Source organism: Carassius carassius, chromosome 18 (genome assembly GCF_963082965.1).
Source record: "Carassius carassius chromosome 18, fCarCar2.1, whole genome shotgun sequence".
Taxonomy (NCBI): domain Eukaryota; kingdom Metazoa; phylum Chordata; class Actinopteri; order Cypriniformes; family Cyprinidae; genus Carassius; species Carassius carassius.
The window spans coordinates 13,665,432-13,680,687 of NC_081772.1; the positions used below are offsets into that span (position 1 = coordinate 13,665,432).

The window sequence follows — 15,256 nt, forward strand, 5'->3', positions numbered from 1 at the left end:
AGTAACAAGTCAGCCAGTTCTGACCAAACTGAGGAAAAAAAACATTACAATAAATCATGCTACCAATGGTGATTTAATCTATCGATCGATTAGCTCACATCAAACCCTGCAAATTATTATTATTGTTATACTTTATTCTCAAATTATTAATGTTAACAACATCAGCATTGTGTGACATGTGTATTAGCATGTAGATTTCAATTACTGTACAGTCTAATCTCTAATTATATGCGTACCCTAACACATACCTTGTCAGTGTCATGTGCTTGCTTAGACCATTGCTGTGATAAACAGTGCTAGCAAAATACTCTTTGAGAGAAGCAGTTAATCAGCGGAAGTTAAAAGCAGATCTTAAGTGTATTTATTGTCTCATTAGTGTTTAGGGCAGTTGTCATTGCTAGGAAACACTTGTTTGTTTACTGTGTTATAGATGTAATAAATAAAGAAACTGTTTGTCTGAAAACCATAAGGTTTGGATTTTGTGTGCCCTGTACAGAACATTAATGAAAAAAACATTCAGTGTCTGTAGCACCAGTGTGTTCTGTACAGAACATTAATGTAAAAACATTTAGTGTCTGCAGCACCACTGCTTTATGCAAAAATAAACAAATAATAATAATAATAAATAAATAAAAAGGTTACATAAAGCCCTGAAATTATATTTATTGTTTTTACTGGAGGAAAAATAGGAAAATAATAGATAATAAAATTGGTGTCTAATCTCCATCCTGCCACCAGAGGTCGCTCAAAGACCAACAAACACATTAGGCTACTTTGTATAGGGAATTACAGCGTTTACAACAGTAAACGTTTACTAATGTGGCTTATAGAATAAATGTTAAAACGGCTTTCAATACTGTATGTATGAGTACGTACACCCCTAAAACTAGCCCTCAGTGGGTTAGCCCAAATTGGGTAAAGTGGTTGAAAAACGGCTCAATGTTTGTAGAATTGTAGAATGGACTGTTTCAGAACCCACACTTTCGAACTTTGCATTTGACCACTTGAAGTATTTCCAGTTTTTGGCCTAAATGTTCAATTAGACGTCGGAACGACAAACTTTTGCTTTTCCGATGGGACAGACTTACACACACACACACACACACACAATTGTAGTGCTTATAACTGATCAAAAGCAGTTGCAAATGTTACTGTAAAATCTCTGCACCATTACAACACTTTAATGACATAATGACTGTGCAGACTTTGAATTTACTTTGTTGTCCCAGTCAACGAATTTGCAAAATAATTGTTGTGATAGTCAATAAATGCATTATCAAAAATGTGCCAATAAATTCCCAGCTAAAATTTAACTCTATTAACTCCGTTTTTTTTTAGCTCAATCCAAATCAAAGACATTATTATATTATTAAAAAAAATACAAAATGTGAATTATTGACATCTAGTAGTATTTATTATTTATTTTAGTGTTAGACAGACAAACATCATATATTTAAGATGGGCTTCTGAATCTGCCGAAGAAGAGGATGCTGTTGGTGGTATTGTGCCTGATGAAGAACAAGAAGGGGTGATCTGCCATGAAGTGCTCCTCTCGTAACATACAGAATGCCACAATGGCTGCCGTAGCGGCTGCTGCCTCTGTGCCTTCCTCGTTTACATCCACAAAGGCCTTGTGGGCCACTGCCGAAAGGAAGAGGCCACCCTGACTGCTCATGCCAGTCAGATCAGCCTTTGGACCCTGAAACACAGAGGTCATCCCCATACCCATCAATATTTCTGCTAAGGAGCTCTCTACCTCCAGCTTGAACTTTGGCAAGTGGACTATGATCTCTGTCTGGGTGTCCATATTGCTTCTGTTGGTCCATTCATTCAGCTTATCAAGGGTCAGCTTGCTCTCCAGCTGTCAAACACACATGTGCAAATTCTCAGTCTCTGAATATATGCAAGTTAACAATACAGTCAAGTCAAGCAGATCAATACAAAAACTTTTTGCTGACCTTAAGAAGAGGGTCAGAGCCATCCTGACTTTCCTCAGGAAGAAGAATCAACATGCTGAGCTCTTCTTTTATATATGGCAACTCCAGCACTTGTAAGCGGTGGTCATAGACATAGTTGAAGGGGAACTTTTTCTTCTGGTACATCATTTGCACAGGCCGGCGTTCATTCTGATGGAAGACAGATGCACATATGAGAAAGTGAACATGAAAAAGAGAATGACCCTCTGTCATATAGATATGATATAGTATGCATAGTGTAAGGACATACAACTCCATTTGTACAATATTTTGCAAACAAACCTGGTTTATTTTAAATGGCATTTCTTTAGTGTCTTGAGCATTAAATTTCTGCAGCCAGTTCCCTTTGAAGTAGATGGCATTAACCAGAGCTAGTCGGGTCATTCCGGTCACCATTCCTGGCTTGAGAAGATCTTTGATTTTATCTACAAAAAACACAAGTTTGCATTCCTGACTTCACATCTTTTAAAAAAATATAGTCCATCAACAGGTCCGAACTGAGTCTTTAATCTGAAATAGAACTGTATATGGAACTGATCTTCTCACTCTCTGTCTGCTCTTCCACCCATTTGTTAATGAGCTGTCGTGACTCGTCAGAAGCTCCAATGAAGTCCACAGCCTGAAGGTCAGCGTGGTACAGCTTCAGACTGGACTCCAAATACTTCTGCAGGACACATGACACCAATCAGCAAAAATGACTCAAGAAAAACCTCTAAACTGGAAATTTATAATGGAGTTGAAAAAGAATAGCTTCATAATGTCCCATTTTTTAAGATGGAATGGACTCACAGGTAAGAAACTGAAGGTTTTCTCTCCATAGAGACGGTTGGCCAGTCTAAGGATGTAGGAAGCTTGTGGTTTGTTAATTGCAGAGGTGAGGCTCTCAAAATGAGAGTGTACATCAGAGACAGAACTGAAGGACAAAACCTGGAAGGAAAAGAGATTATATATTAACTGTATTTTTTTTACACCGGAGAGACTTTACTAATAGTTTTACAAAATTGTATTTTTTTTATTATAAATTTCTCTTTTATTCAAAAGAAGAAAAAATGATCATGGTATGTTTACAGAATAAGCTAAGGGTGTGCACTTAAGAGCCTGTTCTAAGCACATTTATTATAAGGAGTAAACTAAATTAAGGAATTTATCTAATTGTTGTTGGAGTCTAAAGTCCGTTGTCCAAGCATTTACATACATTATCTAGATGAGTCTGCACTTTAAAACAAACGATGGCAGCAAGCAGGCACAAGCTGGCTTTTGTGGCTAAAATCTGAAATATATTCTAGGTCCAATTCCAACCAACCCCAATTCAGTTGTTTTCTCTTTTAAATCTGGATGCATTTTTTCTGTTTTGTAAGCTCCTCCTAAAAGAGCAGCTCGAAAGAGTGAAAAAGAGAGGTATGTGCAGCTGTGATCATTTGTTTACACTACTCCGGCTCTCCCTCTCTCTGTTGAGTCAGTTGCTCGCTGGTTGTATCACAGTCTGTATGCACTCTTTGGCTAATGGAATGTCCTGCTATGTCTAGTTCATCAATAAATGCTTTGTATACAAATGCTTTGTGTTTGATTTCAGCCTAAGCATGCAAATATGCTTTCTAATACAACCCGAATTCCGGAAAAGTTGGGACGTTTTTTAAATTTTAATAAAATGAAAACTAAAGGAATTTCAAATCACATGAGCCAATATTTTATTCACAATAGAACATAGATAACGTAGCAAATGTTTAAACTGAGAAATTTTACACTTTTATCCACTTAATTAGCTCATTTAAAATTTAATGCCTGCTACAGGTCTCAAAAAAGTTGGCACGGGGGCAACAAATGGCTAAAAAAGCAAGCAGTTTTGAAAAGATTCAGCTGGGAGAACATCTAGTGATTAATTAAGTTAATTGATATCAGGTCTGTAACATGATTAGCTATAAAAGCTTTGTCTTAGAGAAGTAAAGATGGGCAGAGGCTCTCCAATCTGTGAAAGACTGCGTAAAAAAATTGTGGAAAACTTTAAAAACAATGTTCCTCAACGTCAAATTGCAAAGGCTTTGCAAATCTCATCATCTACAGTGCATAACATCATCAAAAGATTCAGAGAAACTGGAGAAATCTCTGTGCGTAAGGGACAAGGCCGGAGACCTTTATTGGATGCCCGTGGTCTTCGGGCTCTCAGACGACACTGCATCACTCATCGGCATGATTGTGTCAATGACATTACTAAATGGGCCCAGGAATACTTTCAGAAACCACTGTCGGTAAACACAATCCGCCGTGCCATCAGCAGATGCCAACTAAAGCTCTATCATGCAAAAAGGAAGCCATATGTGAACATGGTCCAGAAGCGCCGTCGTGTCCTGTGGGCCAAGGCTCATTTAAAATGGACTATTTCAAAGTGGAATAGTGTTTTATGGTCAGACGAGTCCAAATTTGACATTCTTGTTGGAAATCACGGACGCCGTGTCCTCCGGGCTAAAGAGGAGGGAGACCTTCCAGCATGTTATCAGCGTTCAGTTCAAAAGCCAGCATCTCTGATGGTATGGGGGTGCATAAGTGCATACGGTATGGGCAGCTTGCATGTTTTGGAAGGCTCTGTGAATGCTGAAAGGTATATAAAGGTTTTAGAGCAACATATGCTTCCCTCCAAACAACGTCTATTTCAGGGAAGGCCTTGTTTATTTCAGCAGGACAATGCAAAACCACATACTGCAGCTATAACAACAGCATGGCTTCGTCGTAGAAGAGTCCGGGTGCTAACCTGGCCTGCCTGCAGTCCAGATCTTTCACCTATAGAGAACATTTGGCGCATCATTAAACGAAAAATACGTCAAAGACGACCACGAACTCTTCAGCAGCTGGAAATCTATATAAGGCAAGAATGGGACCAAATTCCAACAGCAAAACTCCAGCAACTCATAGCCTCAATGCCCAGACGTCTTCAAACTGTTTTGAAAAGAAAAGGAGATGCTACACCATGGTAAACATGCCCCGTCCCAACTATTTTGAGACCTGTAGCAGAAATCAAAATTGAAATGAGCTCATTTTGTTCATAAAATTGTAAACTTTCTCAGTTTAAACATTTGCTATGTTATCTATGTTCTATTGTGAATAAAATATTGGCTCATGTGATTTGAAAGTCTTTTAGTTTTCATTTTATTAAAATTTAAAAAACGTCCCAACTTTTCCGGAATTCGGGTTGTAGATAAATGATGTACGCTTGAAGTCAGCATATAGCACTGCTGTACTGATGCAACTTGGAACATTTTCATTACTTCTATATGTTAGTTATGCTAATATTTAACTGCAGTGGCTATACCTACAAAATACTGTAAACTATAGCTTTGCTATAATATTCAACATGAACTATTGTAGGACCAGTACTAACTGAACTAACTGAACCTGAATTATAATATATTATTCTGAAAGAGATAACATTTTCTGCAGTAATAAATAAATAAATAGCTTTGGAAGTTTTATTGAATTGGCCAGTTTCATGGATAATGAACTGTCACGACACTCAATGATAATTCCAACTCAAACTTTCACACACCCCCCCCCCCCCCCCAAAAAAAGAGTCAAGACAAGTAAAGCCATAAATGACTGACTGCATCATTCATTTTTAGTTAGATATATATATTTCTATACCTAGAATGTATTAGGCATAATTTAAAATCTTATATATATATAAATATAAATAATTCTCATTTAAATTCTCAAATAATTGTATGACACTGATAGAATGAAAGTTTTTTCCCCCCACTAAATCTGGTTTAAATAAATTGTAACAAAATCATAAGCTATTTGTTTGGCTGTGATAAATGCGTCTCTGTGTTAAGCTCACACTATGAGCAAATATTTACTCTTTTGACATCTGGACCTCACCCCATTTTTCTGTCATACAAGGTAATGTTCTCTGTTCCTTGTTTTGGGTTGTGGTTTTGTTTTCGAGCAGGATTTCCCAACCAAAGATTGTCTACGTGCAGAATGCAGACAATTTCTATAGTAATAATAATAATAAACTCTTCGCTTGTTCTCCAGATGCTTATACCTCATACCTCTGCCATTTCTTTGGCAGTCTCTCCTCGGGCTCCCAGGTAGACCATGCTGAGTGCTGCGCTGATGCTCAGTGGAGAGAAGAACATGTTTCCCTCAGCGTTGCTCGCGCTCAGAGCCCGATAGAGATCCAGAGCGAAGAGACTGTTAGCACGAGACACATCCTCCATGACTGATGACACTACGGATAAACAGCCACATAATTTATGCAACCATTGTTTAAATCTATATAACGCCATATTTTCACAAAAAGCAGCAAAAAGTACTGAGCAGTTCTAGACAGTATAAACAATTTATATGAGTAGCCTACGAATGTCCAGCGTTAGTACAAAAATAACTTTAGACTTCTGTCCATTCTAATAATGTAATGTATTTTTGTTTTAACATATGTAGCCTAATAATATGCATATCACCGTAAATATTTCCCTTTTGCTCAGAAGTTTGATTGCACGTCAGATAAATGCGGAAGTCCCAAAAACGTAGCGTATATTCCCATGGGAAACAGCGCTCAAGTTCCGAGCACCGGTTTTAGAGAATTGTATGTTTACAGATTAAGTATTACCTACCTTTTTATAAAGGATGCTTGTCACAAACGTACGTCTGAGTGAAAAAGAAACCTGCCCTAGAGTCATGCCATACAAGTGGACCAGCAACGCCCACAAATATGGAATGCCAAAGCTGCCAATTTTAAAAATAAATAAATACATAAATAAATATACAAATAAATGTAAATAAGAATAAATAAATACATAAATATATAAATAAATATACATAGAAAAGCAAAAAACCGAAAATAAATAATTATTTATACATTTATTTCTATATTTATGTATATATTTATTCTTTTATTTATTTATACATTTATTCATTTCTACATTTATTTATCTATACATTTATTTATTTTTAAATTTATTTATTTATACATTTATTTATTTATTCATTTATTTCTTCCTACATTTCTTCCTGCATAGGGTAATGAGGAGGGCGTGGTTTACCTCAGACATAGCAATCGAGCTCAGAGTAAGTGAAGGCGAAGGGTTGAGGCCACAGTGACGCCTATTGTGTGGCGAAATACAATTAGTATAGCTCACTGACGTTGATACGGTCTGTGACTGCGAGGTATATGGTCAAAATCCTAAATCTTACTGTGTGACATGGATAGGCTACTCTTTATTCCGGACATGGCCGTAGAACATCGTTTGGTCTGGATTTGTAAAATGTCCTGGGCTAATAAACATGAAACGGGGACTCTGCAGTGCTTAATTTGTAAATTGCGAGGTCCCGGACCAAAGCGGGGTAACGGATGCCGGATGCATGTGATTACAGGAGGGAGAGGTGATGGAGCACTCACGCAATCACATTGGTCAGCAGTTTAAGTGATTGACTGCATGCCTCAGTTGCTTTTAGGGTCTGTATGTTCATGAATAACATGGAAATGCCATGCAATTTTAAAACAACAATTTCCAGGCCTAAAAACGTTTTGAAAAAGTTGTGGAATTTTATTTTACAAATCCCTGTATAATAGAGTCCTAAATTTCAGTGGGGGACTGTGTAGCTATGCCGCATGGTTTTAATAATTCTCGCAGCTTTCAAGTTTATAATGAGGAAAATTCCTGCATTTATTCAACATAGCTTGTAGGTTTGAATAATAAAATTAATCCACGCAAAATTCAAGATTAAATAATTCATTCGAAACCAGTCTTCGAATCCATGAACTCTCTCGCGCGCTTCTCATCAGCGCATCTCGTCTGCACAGTGACCTGCAGCACGCGCCGACACAAGACTTCACTCGCATCTCGGGACAGCTGACAGAACAGTCACTTGACTAATCGGGTCATTGTTGCATTGTCACAAAAATGTATAATTTGCACACATTTTTATATTTCAAGCCATATGGTACTCACACGCTCCGAAGGCATTATGTGCCCCTCACAGTCATATCCAAAGTTTACGCGTATAAAGCCGCCTCGCGAGTAGCCTATTATATGAGTTATTTTTCGTAGTTTGTTGAGCTTAAGCAATCAAATACACACAATATGATGTCTGTTGTGGGTGTTGACAAATAAAACAATTTCATGGCACACTCTACTTAAACACATGGGGAAAAAAATAAAGAAAAGGGGAAAAAATCAATAATTAAACAACACTGTGTCGTCAGTGTTGGTATTGTATCGGACACTTGCACTTAACATGAGGCTATATGAAAAACAAGCTCAAATGGAGTAAACAGGTTTTTGCTGGCAAATGAGGAGATCGCATCTGAGGCAAGTGCATCGCATTATACGCTTTCATCAACTCTTACAGGTTATATAACATTTATTGTTGCTGCCATAGTTTGACCAAACTCCCCGCCACAATCATTCCCTTTAAATAGACTCCATAATGGTTTGCCAGGTGATGATTATGATGATAACAATAGCCTAATAATAATAATAATAATAAAAAGAAAGAATAATAATAATAATACAAATTAAAAAGTTATGTAGGCTACTAGCTATTTTCATTATTATTATTATTATTATTATTTAAATAACGCATAGGCCTAAATAGAAATGATCAGAAACAAATCCAAAGCTGATCCGCTTCAACACGTCGAGTTGTTTTTGATTCGGTGTATTTTAAGGAATCAAACGAGTGGATTGAACGCACGCATTAAGACAGTGTCTTTCTGCCACCTGGTGTCTGTTTTAGTTTCATATTAAACGTAGGTCTATCACTTCATTGATTCCATCATGTCATATTTATGTCTTCAAAATGTAAAACACTTCATAATATTTCTATGCACTTGTAGGCTAATTGTTGTGTAAATGCATTAAGATCTCTTCTGTATTGATGGCTCTGATGAAGCTCTGGTTGGATTTTAGTGGTAGGCTAACTGCCCTACAGTCTTATCCTCTAACTGAATTTATCGATGTGGATTAACGTGACGTTCATACATTTAATAAGGTTGCCCCTGGACATGAGTTTATGGAGGTAGGCTAAAGATTACCACCGCTTAATAGAATAAAAAAAATGTTCAAAAGCATTGGTCAGTATGCTTGCGTCGACTTCACTGTAGCCTAAATCTGCCCTGCTTCCTTTCCGTGAGTTCTGACCGAAAAATGGAAAATATCAAGCGCTTCAGTCTCAGAGTCCCAGGGCTTAATTTGTGCCGCACCTCATTTTGGCGGATCCCCCTCCTCCAGGGGCGGCGTTTCCATATGGAAGACAGAGAATAGCCAGATGTGCCGTGAAAAACTATCCAAAATTCATATCTCTATTGTAATTCGTTATTATTATTTATTTTCTTTACTCAAACACTATGTCTGTAAAGGCTAATGTTTTTGTGTGTTTGAAGACTGGTTTTTTGCAAGCCAATATAGCCTACTTTTGTACGTTTTAAATGTCCTGTGCATAAGCGCTTAATCGTTTAAATCATGAGAATTTGGCCAAGTGAATTAAACAACAAGAAAAACAAATCGCCCATATAGCAACAATAAATGTTAAATAACCTGTAAGAGTTGATGAAAGCGTATAATGTGATGCACTTGCCTCAGATGCGATCTCCTCATTCGCCAGCAAAAACCTGTTTACTCCATTTGAGCTTGTTTTTCATATAGCCTCATGTTAAGTGCAAGTGTCCGATTCAATACCAACACTGACGACACAGTGTTGTTTAATTATTGATTTTTTTCCCCTTTTCTTTATTTTTTTCCCCATGTGTTTAAGTAGAGTGTGCCATGAAATTGTTTTATTTGTCAACACCCACAACAGACATCATATTGTGTGTATTTGATTGCTTAAGCTCAACAAACTACGAAAAATAACTCATAAAATTGGCTACTCGCGAGGCGGCTTTATACGCGTGAACTTTGGATATGACTGTGAGGGGCACATAATGCCTTCGGAGCGCGCGAGTACCATATGGCTTAAAATACTTAAAATGTGTGCAAATTATACATTTTTGTGACAATGCAACAATGACCCGATTAGTCAAGTGACTGTTCTGTCAGCTGTCCCGAGATGCGAGTGAAGTCTTGTGTCGGCGCGTGCTGCAGGTCACTGTGCAGACGAGATGCGCTGATGAGAAGCACGCGAGAGAGTTCATGGACTCGAAGACTGGTTTCGAATGAATTATTTAATCTTAAATTTTGCGTGGATTAATTTTATTATTCAAACCTACAAGCTATGTTGAATAAATGCAGGAATTTTCCTCATTATTAACTTGAAAGCTGCAAGAATTATTAAAACCATGCGACATAGGTACACAGTCCCCCACCGAAATTTAGGACTCTATTATACAGAGATTTGTAAAATAAAATTCCACAACTTTTTCAAAACGTTTTTAGGCCTGGAAATTGTTGTTTTAAAATTGCATGGCATTTCCATGTTATTCATGAACATACAGACCCTAAAAGCAACTGATGCATGCAGTCAATCACTTAAACTGCTGACCAATGTGATTGCGTGAGTGCTCCATCACCTCTCCCTCCTGTAATCACATGCATCCGGCATCCGTTACCCCGCTTTGTTCCGGGACCTCGCAATTTACAAATTAAGCACTGCAGAGTCCCCGTTTCATGTTTATTAGCCCAGGACATTTTACAAATCCAGACCAAACGATGTTCTACGGCCATGTCCGGAATAAAGAGTAGCCTATCCATGTCACACAGTAAGATTTAGGATTTTGACCATATACCTCGCAGTCACAGACCGTGTCAACGTCAGTGAGCTATACTAATTGTATTTCGCCACACAATAGGCGTCACTGTGGCCTCAACCCTTCGCCTTCACTTACTCTGAGCACGATTGCTATGTCTGAGGTAAACCACGCCCTCCTCATTACCCTACGCAGGAAGAAATGTAGGAAGAAATAAATGAATAAATAAATAAATGTATAAATAAATAAATGTAAAAATAAATAAATGTATAAATAAATAAATGTAGAAATGAATAAATGTATAAATAAATAAAAGAATAAATAAATAAATATGGAAAAAAATAAATATATACATCAATATGGAAATAAATGTATAAATAATTATTTATTTTCGTTTTTTTGCTTTTCTATGTGTATTTATTTATATATTTATGTATTTATTTATTCTTATTTACATTTATTTGTATATTTATTTATGTATTTATTTATTTTTAAAATTGGCAGCTTTGGCATTCCATACACAAAGCGCAGAACAAACTATACAGGCAAACCGCATAACTGAGACATATCTCAGATGCGTTAGTCACACACTCCCTCGCCCTTTTACTGTCTTTGCATGTGCTTCCCGTTTTTACTCCATAATTCACCTCTCTTTATTCAGCCAATTTCCAAAATGACTGAAACATTTGTTGGAATGTTTGAGTAGCCTACGTTTTCTTTGAGTTTGTGTTGGGGGGGGGGGGGTGGACAATAGGAAATAGCCTACACTTTGTTTCGTCAGCAACACAAGGCAGATGTATTCAATGAATGTGACAGCTCTGGACTAATCAGTTGGACTTTGTGCATAAAGGGTGAGTCACACTGTTGGGTTCACACAGAGGTTCTGCGCAATAAAACCTTGTCAAAAGCCTTTCACAATAGGGACTGTGTTTGTGGAGGATGTGGTTTTCTGATAGGCTTCTTCAGTCCAGTGTTTTCCTGTAAATGTATCAAATAGTTATTTTTTCTTGATTGATACATTGAGCAAATAGAGTATCGATTTCTTCAGGTTATGAGGTTGCTACCTAAAGAGATAACTCCAATCAGTTGGCATGATGAGGAATTATAAATGAAAACAACACCTACCTACAATGTCAGTATCATATATTTATATATTTGCGCATGAAGTACAGACTGAGCAATCAGATGAAAACTGGATATTGTTCTGCTAAAGTTACATACACAGCACACACATGCACACACACAAATAAGGCAATAAGGCACAAAGAGTGCTTCTTAAGGACTCAACAGCAACACATTACGGACAAAATTAAAAGAGATAGTGTAGGAAAATAAATCACAGTGGTCAGCTCTCAAATCTAATTCTCCATTACTCTTATTTTGCAGCCTGCATATCGAGGCGGGGCTGCACGTGGGGCATACATACATACTCTGATTGGTTCAATCGTCTTTCATAGACTTACATGATAGGAAATGTGTGCGTAGTTGGTGTAGGACAGAGAATGCTGTTTAAAAAGCTAAAAACGCCCTTCATAATGCACAAAATAAGAAGAAGAAAAAAAAAACATTAGCCTGTAACTCGCCATGTCCCTGAAATGATTGTTTTGTTGAATTAAGCTGATCTTTAGGCTAACATATGAATATAGTAAATTAATTGGGTTGATTATCCACAGTAAGACGATCAGGTCTTCAGATAGAAGAATGAATTATGAATTAAATAAATTTTAGAAAATTTGATTATTTCATATCATCAGAGTATGAGAAAGGAAAATGAAAGGGGTGTCTCATTACTGTTTTAATTTAAATAGCATGACAAGACAATTATTGTTACATATAATTATCCGTCATGCATTTGATAAATGACACTGCAATAGTCTAATAGTCTGCAGCCTGGTGTACTTGTGCTATTTAAGGGGCTCTGCAGAATCACATTTGTGAGTCACTAGATGGCAGAATTACTCATGATTTGTATTAGTCAGCTGCAAATATGTCTTGACCCCCAAAAAATTCTAACAAAAGGTTTCTCAGTGGTTTACAGTAGTACCAAATGTACTTAAAAACATACTAAAAGTTTACCAAAGTTTGACTCCAAGAAAGGCCCCATTTTCAAAATGGCAGCCGCAAGGTCCTTAAAATAACCATTACTCCTATGTATTCCTCCTAGACCAGAAATATTGGTGCCTGATACATGTTTTGGACATGTAATATTCTAATTAGCATATTTGCATGATAGATAAGTGATTACAAGTACAATTATATATTAAAGTAATTGATTACAAGCATGGGAAAAATTAGTACAATTTCCCTTAAGTACAGGTACATTTAAAAAAAAAATTAATATCATGGAAAAGTTCTTTATTTTTTTGTAATTGAATTTAAAAAAGCAAACTTGTTTATATTCTAGATTCATTGCACACAAACTGAAATATTTAAAGAGTTTTTTGTTACGACTTACAGCTTCAGTATCTCAAAAAATGTGAATATTTTCTTAAAGATCAATCAAAAAAATATTTACAAAACAGAAATGTTCAAGATCTCCAAAGAAGGTTTAATTATGCACTCAATACTTGGTTGGGGCTCCTTTTGCAATTACTGCCTGTGGCACTGCAGGTTGCTTTTATAGCGGCCTTCAGCTCCTCTGTATTGTTTTTCAGATGTTACTTATATTCCTCTTCACAATACCCCATAGATTCTCTGTGAGGTTCAGGTCAGGTGAGTTGGCTGGCCAATCAAGCACAGTAAAATCATGGTCAGCAGACCACTGGGAAGTGGTTTTGGCACTGTGGGTAGGTGCTAAATTCCTGTTGCAAAATTGAATCAGCATCTCCATTAAGCTTGTCAGCAGATGTAAGCATAAAGTTCTCCAAAATCTCCTGGTAGATGGCTGCATTGACTCTGGACTTGATAAAACACAATGGACCAACTCCAACAGACGTCACAGCAACCGAAATCATCACTGACTTCAGAAACTTCACACTGGACTTTAGATTCTGTGCCTCTCCAGTCTTCCTCCAGACTCCAGAGCTTGATTTCCAAATGAAATGCTAAATTTACTTTCATCTGAAAAGAGGACTGTGGACCACTGAGCAACAGTCCAGTTCTTTTCTTCCTTACCCCAGGTGAAATGCTTCTGATGTTTTTTCTGGTTCAGGAGTGGCTTGGTTCTATGAATGTGACAGCTCTAGCTCTTTCCCTGAAGACGTCTGAGTGTGGTGACTCTAGATGCGCTGACTCCGGCTTCAGTCCACTCCTTGTGAAAGTCTTCCAAGTTCTTGAATTGGCTTTTCCTGACAATCTTCAAAGGCTGAAGTCATCCCTGTTGCTTGTGCACCTTTTCCTACCACACTTCTTTTCACCTACCACTTCCTTCCAGTCAAATTTCTATAAATATATTCTGATACAGCACTCTGTGAACAGCCAGCCCTTTCAGCAATGACCTTCTGTGGCTTACCCTCCTTGTGGAGGGTGTCGATGATTGTCTTCAGGGCAACTGTCAAGTCAGTAGTCTTTCCCATAATTGTGGTTGCATGTTCTGAACTAGCCCAGGAGGTACCCAGTATTTATACTCATAATTAATAAAACTAATCAAGCCTAAAATGGAATATTCTAATTTTTTGAGATACTGATTTTTTTTATTTTCCTAAGCTGTAAGTCGTAACAAACAGAATTAAAACAAAATCTCTTGAAATATTTATGTTGGTTTGCAATGAATCTAGAATATACAAAAGTTTACTTTTTTGAATTACAAAAAATAAAGAACTTTTCTTTTTTTAAGTAGTCAAGGATGAACATTTCAATGAGTCAAGCAATATCAAATGTCAGTATTCTCTTCCACCATCTTCTGAATTGCTGAAAATTGTGAATTTAGTTTTGTTGGATTTAGTATAATGCCACCTTTATATTCAAATACATATTTAGAGGATGCATTACATATGTATTACCTTATTAAATTTAAGTTACCTTTGGGTGCAATAACTTTTACATTGAATGTAAAGTCTGTGTTTTAGCAAAAAAAACACGTACTGAGTAGAAGTTACATGACATAGGCTAAATTGTTTACATCTCTGGTTGACCTCAAACAATGATAAAACCTTACAGTATTCTCACAAAAGCATGTATCCTATAAGTATGTAATCATGTGAATGCAATTAAGAGAAGTCCAATGAATTCATAGACCCAGAAAACAAGGGGTTAGACACCAAGATTACTTGACTAAGTCAAATAATGAAGGAGTTAGGATATTTTAAGGGCTTCCTGCCCAACTTGGATGCCATCTTGAAAATTACACCTTTCTAGTGGTCAAAGTTTGGTAAACTTTTAGTATGTTATTAAGGACACCTAATACTACAAAAAACAGCTGAGAAACCTTTTGTTAGAATTTTTTTAGGGTTAGGTGTTTTTTTTTCGTATATGCAGCCGCCTATATAGCATGCAGGTGTATCTATTGAAAAGGCCTTTAAAAAGATGCACAAAATATTTTCTCATTTTGAATTTTACTGTCATAAGAACTTGTTTTTACTAATGTTTATTGCATAAGCACATATTAAAGATTACAATATGTCCGTAACGTGGAATAGCAGTTCTTGGTTCGGTGCGCAGG

The 15,256-nt window shown here is 36.8% G+C and overlaps 1 protein-coding gene across 1 annotated transcript; it reads right to left on the reverse strand.

The window, feature by feature from the left end:
* Positions 1-1,406: 1,406 nt before the first annotated feature.
* Positions 1,407-6,557, reverse strand: LOC132092452 (leukocyte elastase inhibitor-like). The gene is made up of 7 exons (XM_059498688.1): positions 6,431-6,557; positions 6,020-6,198; positions 2,766-2,903; positions 2,523-2,640; positions 2,259-2,401; positions 1,959-2,126; positions 1,407-1,861 (listed from the first exon to the last, which is right to left on the reverse strand). The coding sequence occupies exons 2-7, from the start codon at positions 6,185-6,187 to the stop codon at positions 1,454-1,456; spliced, it is 1,143 nt and encodes a 380-aa protein (XP_059354671.1). The 5' UTR covers positions 6,188-6,198; positions 6,431-6,557; the 3' UTR covers positions 1,407-1,453.
* Between the last annotated feature and the right edge of the window lie 8,699 nt (positions 6,558-15,256).

Coding starts and splice junctions, on each gene's coding strand:
- LOC132092452 (XM_059498688.1), bottom strand. CDS start 6,187: ATGGAGGATGTGTCTCGTGCTAACAGTCTCTTCGCTCTGGATCTCTAT. Junction 2,402..2,522: donor GGTGGAAGAGCAGACAGAGA/GTGAGAAGATCA, acceptor TGTTTTTTGTAG/ATAAAATCAAAGATCTTCTC. Junction 1,862..1,958: donor GCTCTGACCCTCTTCTTAAG/GTCAGCAAAAAG, acceptor TGTGTTTGACAG/CTGGAGAGCAAGCTGACCCT.